The following is an 18622-nucleotide window of genomic DNA, read 5'->3' as shown; positions in this document are numbered from 1 at the left end:
CTGATGTGGTCAATGCCATAAAAGCGACTTCCACCCATTTTGAATATGCATCAACCACTACAGAAAAGTTTCCCGTAGAACGGGCCAGCAAAATCCAAATGGATTTGTGACCAAGGGGCCTTTGGGCTTTCCCATTTCTTAACTAGGGCAGCCGTAGGGGCTGCCCATGAGTTCTGACATTGCTGGCAGGCAGCAATCCAGTTCCCTATATCCTGATTGAGCCTGGCCACCATACGTAGCTCCTACCTAAAGCCTTCATTCTCTCCACGCCTGAATGGCCATCATTTAGGGTAGCCAGAATGGGCTCTCGCAACTCTTGGGGAATGACCACCCGATTTCTCCACAGGAGGCATTCCCCATGTGTTGAGAACTCGTGCTGTTGGTTGCGATACGACCGAAATCCCAGCGGAACTGGATATAATGGCCAGCCTCGCATAACCCAATCGAGCACTGGGGACAATGTTTTGTCCCGTGCTGAATGACAGGCTATGTCTATGGCGAAGATGGGAAAAGACAGCTCCTCTATTAACATTACAACAGTTGCCGGGAAGGATCTGTTTTCTGAGTTGGCAGTGGATAGTGACTAAGTGCATCAGCATGCCCTAAGTTCTTCCTTGGCCAGTAGATTAATTGAAATTGTAAGCCGCTAAAAACTCGGTCCAACATAACCTTCTTGGTTACAAAATCTGGGGGGTCTGTTTGTCCCTGGTCAGTATGCCCAATAGGGACTTATGGTCTGTCACCAATTGAAAAAAATGGCCATAGAGGTACTCGTGAAACCTCTTTACTCCAGCAACAATGGCCAGAGCCTCTTCATCTGTCTGACTGTAGTTCCGTTCTGCAGCAGATAGATTATTTGAGTAATAAGCTAAAGGAGCCTCTGTCCCATTGGGCATTACATGGCTCAACACTGCTCCTATCCCAAAAGGGGAAGTGTCACAGGCCCGTGTGAGTGGTAAGCGATCACTATACTGTACTAAAAGTGCATTAGATGTTAGCAGTGCTTTTATAGATGCAAAAGCGTGAGCCTCCTAGGTTCCCCGCTTCCATGTTGCATTATTGTCCAGCAAGCGATGGAGTGGCTCAGCCACAGAGGCCTTATGTGGCAAAAAGGCAGAATAGAAGTTCAACAACCCCAAGAAAGCCTGAAACTCCACTTAGGCATGGGGGCTTTCCTAATGGGCTTCCATTTTAGATGGAGTTGGATGCAGGCCCTTCTCATGGTATCCTTCTGCGACGACTGCGGGAGGTGGGAGTGGGAGGCACCGTGTTGCGGTGGTTCTCCTCCTACCTCTCGGACAGGTCGCAGTCGGTGTTAGTGGGGGGGCAGAGATCGACCCCTAGGCCCCTAACATATGGGGTGCCTCAGGGTTCGGTCTTATCCCCCCTACTATTCAACATCTACATGAAACCGCTGGGAGAGATCATCCGCAGGCACGGGATAAGATACCATCAATATGCGGACGATACCCAGTTGTATCTGTCCGCCCCGTGCCAACTCAATGAAGCGGCAGACGTGATGAACCGAGGCCTTGAGGCCGTTATGGACTGGATGAGGGCTAACAAGCTTGTACTCAACCCAGAAAAGACCGAGTGGCTGTTGTGCTTCCCTCCCAAAGATTCGACCAATATTCCATCACTCAGGCTGGGGGGTCAAATTTTACACCCCTCAGAGAGGGTTCGCAACTTGGGAGTCCTCCTGGATCCACAGCTATCCTTTGACCACCATCTGACGGCTGTGACCAGGGGGGCATTTGCCCAGGTTCGCCTGGTGCGCCAGTTGCGACCCTACCTGAATCGGGAGGCTCTCACAACAGTCACTCGGGCCCTTGTGACCTCCAGGCTGGAATACTGCAATGTGCTCTACATGGGGCTGCCCTTGAAGAGCATCCGGTGACTTCAGCTAGTCCAGAACGCGGCCGCGCGAGTGATTGTGGGTGCACCTTGGTTCACCCACATAACACCTATCCTCCGCGAGCTGCGCTGGCTACCTGTCGATCTCCGGGTGCGCTTCAAGGTGCTATTAGTCACCCATAAAGCCCTGCATGGTAGTGGATCTGCGTACTTGAGAGACTGCCTTCTGCCAATTACCTCCCTGCGACCAATTAGATCTCATAGATTGGGCCTCCTCCGAATTCCATCTGCCAGCCAGTGCCGGCTGGCAACTACAAGAGCCAAGGTGGCGCAGTGGTTAAATGCAGCACTGCAGGCTACTGCTAGATCAGCAGTTCAGCGGTTCAAATCTCACCGGCTCAGGGTTGACTCAGCCTTCCATCCTTCCGAGGTGGGTAAAATGAGGACCCAGATTGTTGGGGGCAATATGCTGACTCTCTGTAAACCGCTTAGAGAGGCCTGAAAGGCCTATGAAGCGGTATATAAGTCTACTGCTATTGCTATTGCTATTGCTATTACAAGGAGGAGGGCCTTTTCAGTAGTAGCTCCGACCCTTTGGAACGAGCTCCCCGTGGAGATTCGTACTCTCACCACCGTCCAGGCCTTCCGCATAGCCCTTAAGACCTGGCTAGCCCGTCAGGCCTGGGGACAAAGATAGCCGCCCCTCCCGAATGATGAATGAATGTTGCCTATTATTTTTACTTATGTGTGTCTACGTCATTGTTTGTATTCCCCTTCCTGATTTTATGTGAGCCGCCCTGAGTCCCCTCAGGGAAAAGGGCGGCCTATAAATGTTAATAAACTCAAACTCAAACTCATCTATTAAGTAGCTAAAAATTCCACCTGGGAAACCCCCCATTTTACATTTGGCTAGTTTCAGATTTAGCCCCACTTTGCGAAATTGTGTTAAAACTAAACACAATTTGTGGACTTCTGGTGGGGGAGGGAGCTGCCTGGGGGAGCTTGTTCTTAACAGCTCCTGATTCTCGGTTGCATTAAACTGTCTGAACAGCAATTCAGACAGTAAACAAGCTGTTTGACAGCTTGTTTACCTTTTCTTTGGGCTTAGAAGAACAAGGTGAGATAATTGTGCTGGGGCAGCGTACCAACTAACTTTCCCAGACCATAAATTTGGGAGGGGAGGAAGGGCACCCGACAGCAGAATTCTCTCCGTGCCAAGAATCCTGCTTCTTTTATTCGCAGCACAAAGGCATCCACCCATCCTCAGCACAAAATCTAATCTACTGAATCCAGAATGAGCAGAGCCTATGCACACGAACTTTTAATTGTATGTATTAATCCTTAGCTTCATTTTTACAAGAATTCCTTCTGATAACTTACTTGTTAGATATACAAAATGGCACAGAGCAGCTTCGTAGTACTGGTCGGACTTTGAATTCCTATGGAGCTTAAAACTTCAAAGAAAAGGAAGTGATTTATTACTAAACTAAACAGCAATTGCTGTACAATCGGCCAGCATAGTTTTATTAATTGGCTGAAGAAGATTAAACTTGGAATGGCTTCTAGGCAGAAGGTTCCCCTCCTTCTTCTAATGTTTCAAAAAGTGCGGGAAGCTCCCCCATTCCTGGTACGAAATTACAGTCATTACTCCCCCCCAATTGTTGCAGGGGAGCCGTTAACAAAAGAAATTTTTCAGAAAGAACTGGATGAAGCTTTTAAAAATCACGCAGTTGCTATGGAAACAAAAATTAAGGAGGAGATATCTGTCGCTCATAAAGAACTGTCTGATAAACTTGAGACTTGGGTTCAGAAAATCAGGGACGATATGTTGGGGTTCTTTAATTTGCTATCAGAATATGTCTCTGGAATTGAAGATAGATTAGAAGATATTAGTGATGCCAATATTAACTTGGCTGAAAAAGAAATTATTATGTTACAGTATAGACAAATGGAATTTGCATTAAGAATAAGAGGTTTACATGAAAACAACCAGGAAAATTTGAAACAGATTCTCTCAGAAGCCTTCGATAATCTGATGGGAAGTCCAGGTGGGAATTTTGAATGGCAAATTGAAAAGGTTTATCATGTTAACTCCTGGCTTGCCAGACAGAAGCAATTGTGGTATACTTTGCTACAAGAGACATGAGAAATATAATATTGCAAGTCTTACAAAACCAAGCTTCAAATTGGGGGTCAGGAGGTGACTGTTTTGAAGGAGATACCACCTCAAATGCTAAGATCTAGGAAAGACTATGCTTTTTTAGTTGAAGAGCTTAAAAATCGTCAGCTACAGTTCAGATGGGATGTACCAGTCGGTCTAGCACTCATTTATCAGGGGCAAAGATACCGTCTTAATTCAGTATGGAAGGCCCGAGACTTTTACAACAATATATTGAAGGCTGGACATTCCGCCCCACCTGGACCTAGAGAAAGAGAACAAGAAGGACAAGATAGACAGCAAACTACACAAGTATCAACAAGGTTTGATCAACTTTCTCTCTCAGAAGTACAAGGAGCCGAAGAACAAAGACAAACCTGTGTGATTACCAGACGAATGGACCAAGAATTAAAGAAGCAACAATCACAACAAACACCTGTTACCGGTCAAGATGCTACAGGTACCAGTTTAGAAACAGTGGGAGGAGCCAGACCAAAGATTAAATTCCAGGATGTCCAGATGGTTCTAAAAAAGCTTCAGGGAGCCAAAGATGACAACTAAGTTCCTAATGTGGAACGTTAATGGATTAAATTCCCCACAGAAAAGGAAGAAAATAAATCACTATCTTAAACAGTTCAAGAATGATATAATTTGTCTGCAAGAAACTCACATTAGATCAACTGATCAAAAATACTTGATTAATACAAGACTTGGACAACTGCTTCAGAGAAGAAAAATGGTATAGTTATCTACTTAAGGAAGGATATGAAAGCTGAATTAATTGAAGCAGACCCCCAAGGAAGATACATTGCAATAGATTTGGTACTAGAAGGGAAAAGGACATTGCTACTGGGAATATATGCTCCCAACCAACAACAAGACAGATTTTATAAAAAGCTCCATGCTAAATTAGTACAGTGGGATTATAGGTCCTGCATACTACTGGGTGACTGGAACGGTGTTATGGATACCAAGAAAGATAAGGTGGCTTCCTGACCAAATACTCAAATGCGAGCGAAACTACCTAGGTCCTTTTTTGATATGATGGATGATTTTGAACTGAGAGATATTTGGCGAGAAAGAAATGCAGAAGAATACAATTTTGCCTTCTTTTCTGATACACACCAATCCTTTTCTAGAATTGATTTCATACCAATGATTTGCTTTCTAGGGTAAAAAAGACAAAGATATGTGCCAGAGTTTTATCAGATCATAATCCGGTTTGGATGGAGTTGGGAAGTGTGATGCAAGCAAGAAGGTCTTGGAGATTGAATGAAAATTTATTTAGATATGAGAAATATATTAATGAATGTAAAAAATTATTAACATAATTCTTTGCATTTAATATGAATAAGGGTACATCTATGGAAATAGTATGGGATGCAAGTAAAGCGTATATGAGAGGAGCTTTGATAAATCTAAATAGACTACATAGTCATAAACAGGGGGAAAAGCGAACTGAACTAGAAGATGAAATTAGGAAGAAAGAGCAAGAGTTAATTTTAAAACCAGGAGATAAAAAGATTAAAGAAGCAATTACCTTATTAAAAGACCAATTTAATATGCTGATGTCAGACCAGGTAGCTACCAGTCTGTTATATGCAAAACATAACACTTTCTGTAATGCAAATAATTCTGGTAGGTGGTTAGCATATCTGATTAGGAAAAAACAAAAAACTCATAACGTAGCGAAATTACACTACAGAAGGAAAGAAATGTACCAACAGGATGAGATTCAAAAGGTCTTTCGTGAATTCTTTATAGCATTGTACAAGGGCGATAAAAATTCAAGGTCTAGATATAGAGAGATACGTAGATAAAGAAAAAATACTCATAGTTAAAGCTGAGCAGAGGGAGAGATTGAATCAACCAATAACTTCGGGGGAAATTCTACAGGTAATCAAACAGTTAAAGGCAGGGAAGGCACCGGGTACAGATGGCTTGACAGCAGTTTATTATGAAAATCTACAACTAGAAATGGTAGAACCTCTTAAGGTATTATTTAATAAGATTCAAATGGAAGGCAAGGTACCCCCATCTTGGAAGACAGCTTTTATATCCCTGATACCCAAAGAAGATCAAGATATTACCCAACTAAAAAATTATAGATCTATATCATTACTTAATGTAGATTATAAAATCTTTACCAAAATACTAACAAATAGGTTAATATTGGTTATTCAACAATTGATTTATAATGATCAAACAGGTTTTATTCAAGGGAGACAAATGAGAAGTAATGTAAGATTAATTGTTAATAGACTAGAATATTTGGGAAAGAATAACCAAATCCCTGCTGCGCTCATATTTCTAGACACTGAGACCGAGTCAATTGGCAATTCCTGATGAAAATACTGCAAAAAATGCAAATAGGAGAACATTTCTTACAATCAATCAAAGCAATATATCAACAACAAAGAGCTCAAATTATAGTTAATGGAAGTTTAACAGATTCTTTTCAAATTGAAAAAGGTACAAGACAGGATTGTCCCTTGTCCCCATTATTGTTTATCATAACTTTGGAAAAACTGTTGAATAAAATACGGGGCTCGGAGGGCTTACAGGGAATTAAGATTAGGCAGCAAGAATATAGAGTACCTGCTTTTGCAGATGATTTGGTTATAATATTAACCCAACCGCAGGAATCTAGTAAGGTCTGAATGAATATGATTAATCAATATGGTCAAGTGTCAGGATTTAAAATAAATTTAGGGAAAACAAAGATATTGGCTACAAATATGAATACTAAACAAAAGGAAGACCTAGAAGGAATGACAGGATGTGAAATAGTTAAAAAGGTCAAATACCTAGGAATTCATATCTCAATCTCAAATGGGAAGCTTTACAAGTATAATTATGAACCACTTTGGCACAGTATACAGACAGAGACGAAAAAATGGGAGAAATTACAGTTATCTTTGCTGGGAAGAATAGCAGCAGTGAAAATGAATATTTTACCTAAATTCTTATTTCTTTTCCAAATGCTACCAATACTTAAAAAAGATGTGAACCTGCTAGAATGGCAGAAGGGTATTAATAAATTTGTATGGGCAGAGAAGAAGCCGAGAGTAAAACTAAAAATAATGCAAGATGTGCGTGAGAGGGGAGGTTTGAAATTACCCAATTTAAAATTATACTATGACGCAGTAGCTTTATCTGTAATTAGTGATTGGATTAACAAATGATAGAATACTTAATATCGAGGGGCATGATTTGATATATGGCTGGCATGCTTACTTGCTATATAACAAAAAAGTAGACAAGAATTTTAAAAGTCATATTTTAAGAAATGCTCTACTGCGGGTCTGGAAAAAATATCATTACAAATTAAATGATAAGATACCCATGTGGGCAATTCCTAGACATGCAATAGAAAATATGAGCATAGTACAAAATCAGGATATAATTACTTATAGACAGCTTCTTACCCTAGAAAGAAGTGTATTACAACTAAAATCCTTGGATGAATTAAAAGAGGAAAAGGTAATCCAAACATGGTTCCAGTATGGACAGCTACAGGCCAGGTGGAAAATAGATTAAAAAAATGGTTTTATGCAAGTCGAGGATAATTTACTTAAACAAATAAGAGATAAAAGTTTAATGCATATAAAAAGACTATATAAAGTATTAATACAGATGGACTCTGAAACAGAATTAGTTAAAGACTGTATGATAAAGTGGGCTCAAAATATTGAAGAACCAATAATGCTGGATACATGGGAAAGGATTTGGGAAAGAAATGTAAAATTTACACAAGCCCAAAACTTGAGAGAAAACTTTTACAAGATGTTTTATAGATGGCATTTAGATCCTAAAAAGTTGGCTTCTATGTATCTGAATTTACAACCTAAGTGTTGGAGATGTGATTCTAGGGACGCTACATATTTTCATATATGGTGGACCTGCAAAAAGGTTAAGGCATTCTGGATAAAAATATAGTGGATTATGCAAAATATTCTTAAAAAAAGGATAAAGTTTACCCCCCTGTTATTTTTGTTAGGTATAATTACTGACTGTACAGCTGTAGAGATTAATTTGATTTTGCACTTGATAACTGCAGCTACATTGTTGGTGGCACAATACTGGAAGAAGGAAGATTTTATCCAAGAATGGACATTGAAAGTCACAAACTTAGCCGAGATGGCTAAAATATCTACATATCTTAAGGACTACACAAACGAGAGATATAAACGAGACTGGAAAAAATGGATTGATTATACTCAAAATAAATATGGGACTAAGAAATTTTAGATAGCGTACGATTAAGATTAGGAAGGATATAAATTGTTTAGTGTTAGCCAGCAAGGAGAAGCTAAGTTCAATTTAAAGATGTTATTAATTTCTTATTTTTTTCTAAATATATTTTAAACTGTTTTTGTTAAACATTTATACCGTGTATTGGTTCTGGGAAGTCAGGGGAGGGAAGGTTGGGGGGGCTGGGGGGAGGGGGGAGGGAGGGAAGTATATTAGGCTTGAGGAGGGGTGTTAGGTTTTAAAATAATATGATTGTACTGTTTCCTCTTATTTTCTCTTTAGAACTAAGATATGTTATGTATATTGAAATGGAAGTATAAATACCATCAACACAGAATGGAGTTTGATCAGAAGCTGAAATACACCAAGTGAATGAGAGGAAGAGTGGGAAGTAGAGGAGAGAAGAAAGATAGGAAGAGAGGGATAGGAGAGAGGGCAAGGGGGGGAGGATGAGGAGAATAAGGAGGAGTGGAAAGAAGAGAGAGGAGAAGGAGAAAAGAAGGAGAAGTAGAGTAGAAAAGGATGATGGAGGGAAGAAAGGAAGTAGGGAGGAGGAGGAGACAGGCAGAAGAAAGAGGTGGATAAGGCATAAACAGGATGTATGGAGAGCTGAGGAGCCAATAATTGGTTTTCGTTTTTTTTTATTTTTCTTATTTTTTTTTTCTGGGAGTTGATGGCAAGACGAACTGATGTAATTAATAATTAGTACAATATGATATTGGCTATGTAATAGTATACATGTGATTATATGTTATGAAAATGGAAAATAAAAAAGTTTTGCTTAAAAAAAAAACTAAACACAATTTATGGAGGTCAGCTTGATGTTTAGCCGCAATTAACACATCATCAAAATAGGGTATAACCCCAGGAATGCCGTGGAGTAGACGCTCCATCAAACTCTGAAAAATCCCTGGGGCTACACAAACACCAAATTGTAATTGTAATTGTAATTGCCTGAACCTGAGGGCTCCCCAATGCATTACTATTGTCTCCATCTGTGGCTGTGCCATCGTCCACAGGGAGCTGCTGGTACGCTTGAGCCAAGTCTAACTTGGCAGAGAGAGTACCTTGTCCTAATGTGTGGAGTAGTTGCTGGACCACAGGAACAGGATAGGGATGCATCAGCAAAGCTCTGTTCCGAGTGCAGCACACCCTAATAGACCTGTCTGGTTTGATTAGCACCACTATTGGCATTTCCCAATGTGCATGATCCACTGGCTCTAAAATACCCTGGGCAATAAGCTTATCAAGCTCAGCATCAATCTTAGGGTGAAATGCTAAAGATGCCCTGCATAGTTTAAGCCGAATTGGGGCTACCTGGTGATCTAAATTTAAAGATATAGGACTCCCCTTATATTTACCCAAAGAGTCAATGAAGACGTCGGCAAATTCTTCCTGCAGGCATCTGAAGTCATCGGTGGTGGTGGAGTAGATTCCGGAAACTGCAAGCCCCAAAGAGGTGAACCAGTCTAGACCAAGCAGCGTGGGCAGGCTGCCCTGTACCACAATGAGAGTGAGACTGCCTTGGAAGTGGGGGGGTGGCTACCTTGAAATTCCCAGCTCCCAAAATGGGAATGGGATTGCCCTGATAATCTCATAGCTTGATGGTACACGAGTATAGGCATTTCTTTGAAACGGTTGGTATCAAGCTCTTAAGGATGTTTCAGGCTGTTATGGAACATGTGGAACCAGTGTCAATTTCCATCTTACAAGGCGCCCCTTCCAGGAGTACCTTAAAGTAAATCTTCTTATCTAAACTCACTCAGGGTTGGCTGACAGAAACCTCAGGGGGTGTGGAGTCTTTGGAAATTGCAAAACAATCTTCATGCGGCTTGACAGAGTGTGCAGGCATTCTTTTGCCTCTAGGTTTCTCCACCATTTGTTCCCTCATTGGAGAGTGCAACCTCAACACTTTGGCCAGGTGCCCTCTCTTGCTAAAATGGCAGCAAATAGCAGGCCTAAAATTACAGTCAGCTCTGACATGGCTGCTGCCACAACCATCACAAAACTGCTGAGGTGATTTCTTAGCAGGCTTCTTCTTCCTATCCCTGCAACCATTTTAACATGGCTCACCTCAGAGTTGGATTTGAATGAGACCTCACTGTTTATCTCGTCGTCATGGTGCATCGCCTCTCGATGGCTAACACTAGCGGATGGTGGCAGGAATTTGTGAATCTCGGCTTGAGACTTCTCAGCCATTTCCGATGCCCTAGCCTCATCTAAAGCTGTATGCAGGTTCAACTCGGTGCGGGAGGTCAAACAGCGCTGAAGCTGGAGATCATTAATACCAAAAACTAACTGCTCAAGAAGAGAATCCTCTAAATTATTGAAATCGCAATATAGAGCGGCTGCTCTTAAAGCAGTCATGTAATCATTTACAGTTTCACCTTCTTTCTGGAGACTCTGCCTGAACGCATAATGGCGGGCAATCCGAGACAGGGTTTGGGAATAATGATTCTTCAGTTTTGACAGCAAGCTCTCCCATGGCACAGAGTGGACAGATAGCGTTGCGACCAGAGCCCTAGCCATTCTGAAGATTTTGTGGCCGCAAGAGCTCAAAAACCAGGCTGTCTTACAGCTGCTGGACAGCTCAGTCAAGTAATTAGCTTCTAAAAAACAATTACAACGCTCTAGATAAGCATTCCATGTCTCCGTTGCTGGGCTGAAAGCCGAGAAAGTGGTAACGCCGCCATCCTTAAAAGGACAGGAAAAAAATTGGGGTTTTTGCCTCACAATGAGTTACGGTTTAGTGATTGGAAGCAGCATTCGTCTCAAACATGCCATAGTTCTCTCTCTCTCTCTCTGGATGGCTTCAAGTGATTACCTTGATCCCACCCTCATTGCCAGTATTCTTGAGGGTGACTGGGTGGACAAGGACTGAGGCGACCCAGCTCAGCTAACAATAACAAGATCCGTTTATTGGATTACAACCAGTAACTTAGGCTACGAACGGCAAACAGCAAAGAGAAACGAACCTCCGTTTGACAGCACTTTATGTAAGAGTAGCTGTCAAATGGCAACCAATCAGCGAGTCACATTCTCCCCCTTAAACTGCCGACAGCTCAGTCAATCAGGAATGTCCTGTGCATGGGCATGTCCATGAGACAGCAGACACAACAGCCAGCCTCTCCTGTCACTGTGCCCTTCACTTGCTTTTCACCCAGAGGTTCTGCCGATGGGGCACCTCCCATTTCACCTCCCACGAGACTGGGTGCAGCAGAACCTAAAGCAAGGATGCATCCATGTCTACTATTACTATCACCACCAGCAACAACAGCGGGGTAGTGGTGGCTGCTCTCTGCTTCTGTGGCCGTGGCTTCTCTCTGCTCCCCGTGCTTTGCAACCTGGCTGGAGACCACTGCCACTGAATTGGCACTTCACTTGCTGCAGCTCGGACACTGAGGAGGCGGGAGTAGTGCTGTCCAGGTTTGGAGAAAGGCAGCCAGGGCCGGGCTGCCACAGCCGAGCCTCCACTGAGCCCTAAAGAAGAGGAGGCAGTGGATGATTTGCTTGTACAACCAATCATCCGCCACCTCCTCTTCTTTAGGGGTCAGGGGAGCCACAGCGGCCCAGCCCCAGCTGCCTTCCCCCAAACCAGAACTGCGCTACTCCTGCCTTCTGGTGTCCAAGCTGCAGCAAGCGAAGTGCTACTTCAGCGGCAGTGGTCTCCAGCCAGGTTGCAAAGTACAGGAAGCAGAGAGCAGCCATGCCCACAGTTTTTCTTGGTGAGAGAGGATGAAGAGATTAAGATACAATGCAGTAAAACCAAGTATTAGGACATCTTTACTTTACTTTTATGAAATACCAAATATCATGACTTTTAATATATTACAATGCAAAGATATTTGTGAAAGGAATCTTATTTTTATGTGGCACCTATTGTCACTGCTCTTAACCCAAGAGGCACTGCCCAAGCCCGCGGAGGCTCCAACATCTCTGGTGAAAAGTTTAACACTGATTCCAGTCAGAAGAAGGCCGCGAAGCCTTCTGAGGGGCCCCTAACGGCTTAGTTGCTGGAGAGGAAGGAGGGAGCGTCACTTCCCTTACCACCCGCTGCCGGCTGCTTGCTTGCCGCTTTCCTGGGAAGGCCTCGGGACGCTTTTCTGAGTCCCAGAGCTACGTGCAGGCTTCCCCGCTGGGAAACCCAACCTGTTGCTCCCACAAGAGGCTCAGTGTCACCCACCAGGCAACCTTTTTGGGAGCGTTGTAGCTCAGCCACGCCTCACTTCCTTCTGAAGTTAGAAAGTGGCGCTTTGTGTGGGCTTGGCAGCAGGAAGACTCCTGGTGCCCATTCCTTCTAGCGGGGCCTGAACAGGTCATGGTGTGAGTGGGGGACTTCTGACCACCTCCCACCGCAGGTACTGCCACATCCCATTGCAGGTGCCCAAGATGGCCTTGAACGCTACCTCCAGGCCCACACAACCTCCCCACTACCTCACCGACCTGGGGATGCTCCCGGTTCTGCTAAGCGGCCACTCCTTCACATTCTATTACCGGCTGCAATTGGACCTTCGGTGGCCCCGCTTTCTCCTGGCAGCCCTTCCTGGCTGGGAGTGCTCCAGGTCAGCTCTGCCACCCTGACCGTGTCCAGGTGAGTCCTGGGTCAGTCAGCAGCCCATGCTCCGCCCCCACATATCTTTATAAACAGAAATTAACCACCTTCTTTTAAACTTTCCATTTCAATAAGAATTTTTCTAAAACTTCTTAAATTCTCATTAAAAGATGATGGTTAATTTGTATTTATAAATTGGCGACCATTTGGGAAAGCATCCCAGGGAGCTGAGTGGATCAATTGCGGCTTCGCAGATTGAAAGGGAAGCACCAGGCACCACCTCCCCTTCTCACCGCCCCCCCCCCCACGCCCTGTCTGGAATGGTCATATGGCATAGACCCATGGGCTGCTGACTGACCCAGCGCCTTCCCAGATGTGGCCACAGCTACGGGGCTGCCCCAAAGGATCTCCTGGCTGGGAAGGGGCACCAGGAGAAAGCAGGGCCACCAAAGGCCCAACTGCAGCCAGTAACAGGGTGGCAACAGGGTGTGAAGGAGTGAACACCCAGCAGAGCCGGGAGCGTCCCCAGGTCGGTGGGATGGCAGAGAGATTGCGGAGGCTTGGAGGCGGTGAGGGTCGAGACCATCCTGGGTGTCTGCAACGGGATGGTGGAAGATGGTTGGAGGCCCCCTGCCCGACCCTGTGGCCAGTTCCGGCCCACTTGAAAGAACCTCCGCTTGATGGAATGGGCACTGGGGGTCTTTTCTGCTACCAAGTCCACACAAAGCGCCCCAGCCTGGGCTTCTGTAGCATCCCTGGGGCAAATCGCAGCTTGCTAACTTCAGAAGGAAGCTGGGCAAGGTGAGGCTGAGCCGCGATGCTCCTGAAAAGGCTGCCCTGTGCAACTTCTGGATGGCTCAGCGAAGCCTCACGAGGCCCTTTCCGGGAAAATGGCAAGCAACTGAATGAGCAGGGGTGAGTGGTAAGGGAAGTAAGCCCCAGGCCGGCATCCTTGCCTTCCTCCAATGGCCAGCCTCCTGCACCGCTGCGCCCTCTCCTTCCACATGGAGCCTCTGCCGGCGAGGCATCTCACATTTTGCCTCACTTTCCCCACCACCGCAGCTTTTAGAGAAAGGAGGAAGGGATGCCGGCCTGGGGCTCGCTTCCCTTACCACTCGCTGCCATTACCCCTTGACATGATTCATGTCAAGAAAGGAATAATCTAAATAATGTTTGGTTATTAAGTTGAACAGACATTGGAGGCCAGGCCGGTCTGGCCTGCTCAGTTGCCACTTTCCCATCTGGCTGACCAGCTGGAGCCCCAGTTGCTGCCAGAGGGGTGGGGGACTAGGCTAGCATAAATGCTGCTTACCTACATGTAGGCAGGAGGCGACAGTTCTCTGGATCCACATGGTGAAGGTGAGGCAGGACAAGTGGGCAGGCATGACAAACCAGTGCAATAAAAATTGCTCTGTGCATGTGCAGAAGCAAAAGCCAAGATGGCAGCGCCATAGACGCCATTTAAGGGACATGGCAGGCCTGGGTCGCTACCAGTTCCAGCGATCCAGGCCACCAAGTTGTTACCTATATGTTCGAATCTGTCTTATATTTTCATTACAAAATATCCCCATCAAATGATTCATGTCAAGAAAGGAATAATCTAAATAATGTTTGGTTATTAAGTTTATCATAATTTAATTCACCATCTGCAGCTGCAATATGAATAGCTTCTATGTTTCTCAGAATTGATCTTAGGAGATCAAGTTTCATGATTTATGAATATACAATTACTGCTTATCTTTTTAAAGTTCATGTCATTTACATTCCATGATTTCTACTATTGGGTTCAGATCTGTTTCAAACTTAGTGTAGTCCAACCAACTTCCCCCTTTGCTCTAAATTCATTGAAACATGTTTATTATAATAAGTAAGCACATAATGAAAATGAAAGAAAATGAAAGTATATGAATCTTTGATTCTTTAGTTCCTCCATTAATTTTATCATTTTTTTTCTATTAAACTGACTGTTATAGCCTACCTGGATAACCATTTCCATCCATATCAACTTCTCCAGAAATGGACTGGCCAAACATCTGCAACCATGGACTTAACTTTTTTCCAGATATCCTCTGCAACAAGCAATTCAGAACTTAAATCAATCAAACCAATCAAAAACACAATATTTATGTGTTATATACTTGATAAGATTCACTGCAAATTTATCTATTGATAGAATTCAGCTGATAGGTTCTGAACCATGTATTATCTCCAAATTATACAAATGAGAAAGATGGTTTATACAAAGGCATATATACACTGATATCAATGCTATCATACATATTTTATTTATTCATTTAATGTGTATGTTGCCCCTCTCAATGCCAAGCAATTCTGATGGCTTACAACATTATCAAGCAAAAATATTAAAGTATTCAACATTAAAAATGAACAAAAGTTAATTAAGTTAGGGACCAGTATACAAATGGAGTGGAGCTGGCATCTTTATTAACAATCTCTCCATTAATCATATCAAGCGTAGATTTCTCCATCAAGACGGCAGGCGAACTGGCAGAGCAGGCTTTGAGTATATCCCAAAAATGCTACTTCAAAAGGCAACTGGACTTTTTTTCCTTGAAAATAATTCTCTTCTTGACCAATGGGGTCAAGATGCAAAATTTTCTACTCTCCACTAGGGCATTACAACTGTCTCTAATGCACTAATACTAAGCCTCCTTTGTTTGAGAAGTAATAGATTTTTTGTTTCTTTCAGCAGACATATACTGGCTGTATTATATTGCATAAATCAGAAAAAAAATGAGGCCATATCCCATTGAACAAATTGTTGACTCTTCTTCCCTACTTGTCCAATGGTGATGATTCGCAGTTCACCATTAGTTCCATAACATTACAATTAATGGGCTTGTTAGATTATACAGGTTAGTTATGTTGAAAAATAATAGTAGTGTCTTGCTACAAGGATGAACAAATAAGGACAATTAATATATTTTTAAATGTAAACATACAGGAACTATCTTTACAAGGAAATCATTAGTCTCTGACTCCTATTCTATTCATCCAAAATTTGCAATGCAGATGTTCATGTGTAATAAGCCTCTGCTCATCCACAAAACAAATATAAGAATTTTACTGGAGAACATTGTCCATTCTATAGGAGATTGATATTTCTTTGTAAGAGATGGGAATGCAACATTCTGAATTTTTGTTTTAGTTTATCCATTTTCCACTCACAAAATGGAACTCTAAATAAAAAGAACAATAGCCCCTCCCATTGTCAGATGGGAGAAATGGGGAAAAACTGCAGATATAAAAGCGGGAGAAGGAGCTTATAAATCTTCTATTCCAAAAAAAGTTATAAAGAAAATGTTGTCACTTTTGGAAATGAAGGCAACAGAAAGCAGCTGGATTCCTCAAATTACATTTACACAAGAGAATGTGGCTTGGATTTTGCAGGGGGTCCCCATTAGGATGGTAAGAACACAGCTATACAATACTTATCCCACAGACATCTGCAGGCTATTAGAATTCAGGTTGGAGAATAATTCTACACAGCTTGGAGAGCTGCAAATGAAACCAAGGGCCAGAAAACTGAGCTTGATAGTATTTATTTAATAGAGACCATTATCTGCCAGCTTCTTAAGATATTTCTGCTATGCCCAGGATTTTGCTATATCATTTGCTGTATCATTTGCTTTGTAAAATTTTATCACAGCATCTTTAACTAAATGCCTCTTTCATCGTAATACGCAACAGTTGTGTAGTGTGTGTGTGTGTGTGTGTGTGTGTGTGTGTGTGTGAGTGAGAGAGAGGGGGGGGGAGGGAGGGAGCGAAGGAGGGAGGGAGGAAAGAAAGGAGAATGTTTTACAAAATCGACAGCATCTGGATGGTTCAGCAACCAGGCCCAAATCTTTCACCCTAATGTTACTGGTTCCAACAGATGCCAGGTAGGCAGACATTACAAATTAAACATCTAAAAGTGTTTGAAGGATTTGTGAGGCAAGTAAATGGCTGACCTACAGCCCTATCCATGAGAGAATGACAACGCAATATAATATAATCATCAGAAGCTTGAGGCAAAAAAGAGAAAGAAAAAAATGAGATCAAAGACAAAAATGGAACATTATGGGCAAGAACGTTTTCTAAAACATTTTCTAAAGATTCAGTGGTTATTTTAACTGTTTGCCAATATTAATCTCACTTTGTATAAAATTCTAATATTGCCTCAAATGTGGGGAAAAAGCAAACATTATTTCCTCTTCTACATGCAGATATCCTCAGCCAAACTAACATTATGCATCTGAATCCGTTCTGATATTTCCACTCTCCTCCCCATGGACAGAAATAATTGTCCATGCATCACAAATTATCACTTTCACAAACTATCATAAAAAGGAATTTAGCATATGTTATTGTGTTTCAAAGGAGAGTTAATGAATTCTAAAACAGTCAGCAAACAGCAGAACTAATCATCTGCAGACTTCTCAAATGATCTCAGAGGCAATCATTAACCTCTGACTTAGCATCCCTCATAAACCCCACCCAGCAACAAAGAAAAATATTTAGATCAGTAATTTAAACAGCTGGATTAAAAAAAATTCCCCCCTACCAAGCCCTTTCAAAAGCAAAAATGCAACACTAACCAGCTTGGGACAATAGGCTCATATTGTGATCTAGTAACACACATTCTGAAAAATCAATATTTATTAAAAGTAGCAGAATTGGTTTTAACTTCCACTATTACAGCCAAGAATCTAAGATGAAATCAATAGAAAAACTTTCTAGAAAGGCAGAAAGAAAATAGTTGAATAGATATTAAATCAAGTTGTTGTTTTCCTTATTTTAGCCCATAAAATCTTGTTATGGCATGTTATTTATTTTTATTTATTTATAACCCACCTTTATTATTTTTACTAATAACTCAAGGCAGCGAACATATCTAACACACCTTCTTCCTCCAATTTTCCCCACAACAAATGTGTGAGGTGGATTGGATTGAAAAAAAGTGATTGGCTCTAAATCACCCAGCTGACTTTCATGGTAAGGCAGGACTTAAATTCATAGTCTCACTTTCTAGATTGGTGCCAAGCATGAGATTTTAAAATGAAAATTAAAAAAACAATGTGCTTATGGACCTTCCATTTTCTCTTTTTTTTCTGTTTGTTTTGGGCTTGGGAGTTTGGATATTTTTTTGCCTTGATTTCTTTTTATTGTAGGAGAAGGACTTGCAAAACCAAGTGAGAGATGAAAAGAGGGATCAGAGGAGAATCACTACTGTAGCCACAAGTGAACTAAATCCAACTCCCCCCTTGATTGCTGATGACCCTTCTCTAACCAGATTCTAACCATTCCTTGAGAATATTCCCATGTATAAGCTTTTAGCAATAACTCAGTTAAATCATGTGTGAAACTGGTCGTTTAAGCAATAGGCCACTACCTAACTTTTAGATCTGTCCTAATTTAGCTTGCCATATTCTTGCAAATACTTATAAGATTTAATACTTACCATGGAATATCGAGGAATGATGCCCCCAATGTATCCATGATAAATATATACTGCTCCTGCATAGTCATCTTCTTTAGGAGCACCAATGGCAACATCTACGAAAGGCCAAGCAATATAAGAAGTGAAGGTGAATTCTTCTCGTTCTGAAAGTAGTTTTTTTTTCCAGCCTACCTTCTTTAACACAAAGGTAGGAGCAACTGGCTTAGTGGCAATGAAATTTGCAGAATATTACTTCATTTCATAAACACTGGATTTCTAAAGTTAAACAAACCCTCAGATTTGAATTTCACCTAATAAAAACATGTGTTTAGTTTCTATAAATAATACCAATTATGCACAGGAG

At 42.2% G+C, this 18622-nt stretch overlaps 1 protein-coding gene across 2 annotated transcripts in view; it reads right to left on the bottom strand.

Moving 5' to 3' along the window:
* ITGA9 (integrin subunit alpha 9) overlaps positions 1-18622 on the bottom strand; it is a 615138-nt gene that overhangs the window by 479188 nt on the left and 117328 nt on the right. For both annotated transcript variants that reach the window (XM_032236787.1, XM_032236788.1), the window contains exons 11-12: positions 18280-18374; positions 14797-14887 (exon numbers count right to left, since the gene is read on the bottom strand). In XM_032236787.1, coding sequence (XP_032092678.1) covers positions 14797-14887; positions 18280-18374 — 186 coding nt within the window. The remainder of the gene's footprint in view (positions 1-14796; positions 14888-18279; positions 18375-18622) is intronic.

The sequence above is a fragment of the Thamnophis elegans genome, chromosome Z (assembly GCF_009769535.1).
Source record: "Thamnophis elegans isolate rThaEle1 chromosome Z, rThaEle1.pri, whole genome shotgun sequence".
In the NCBI taxonomy this organism is placed as follows: Eukaryota; Metazoa; Chordata; class Lepidosauria; order Squamata; family Colubridae; genus Thamnophis; species Thamnophis elegans.
The sequence above is the reverse complement of the archived record's forward strand: the minus strand, read 5'-3'. Positions and strand labels throughout refer to the sequence as shown.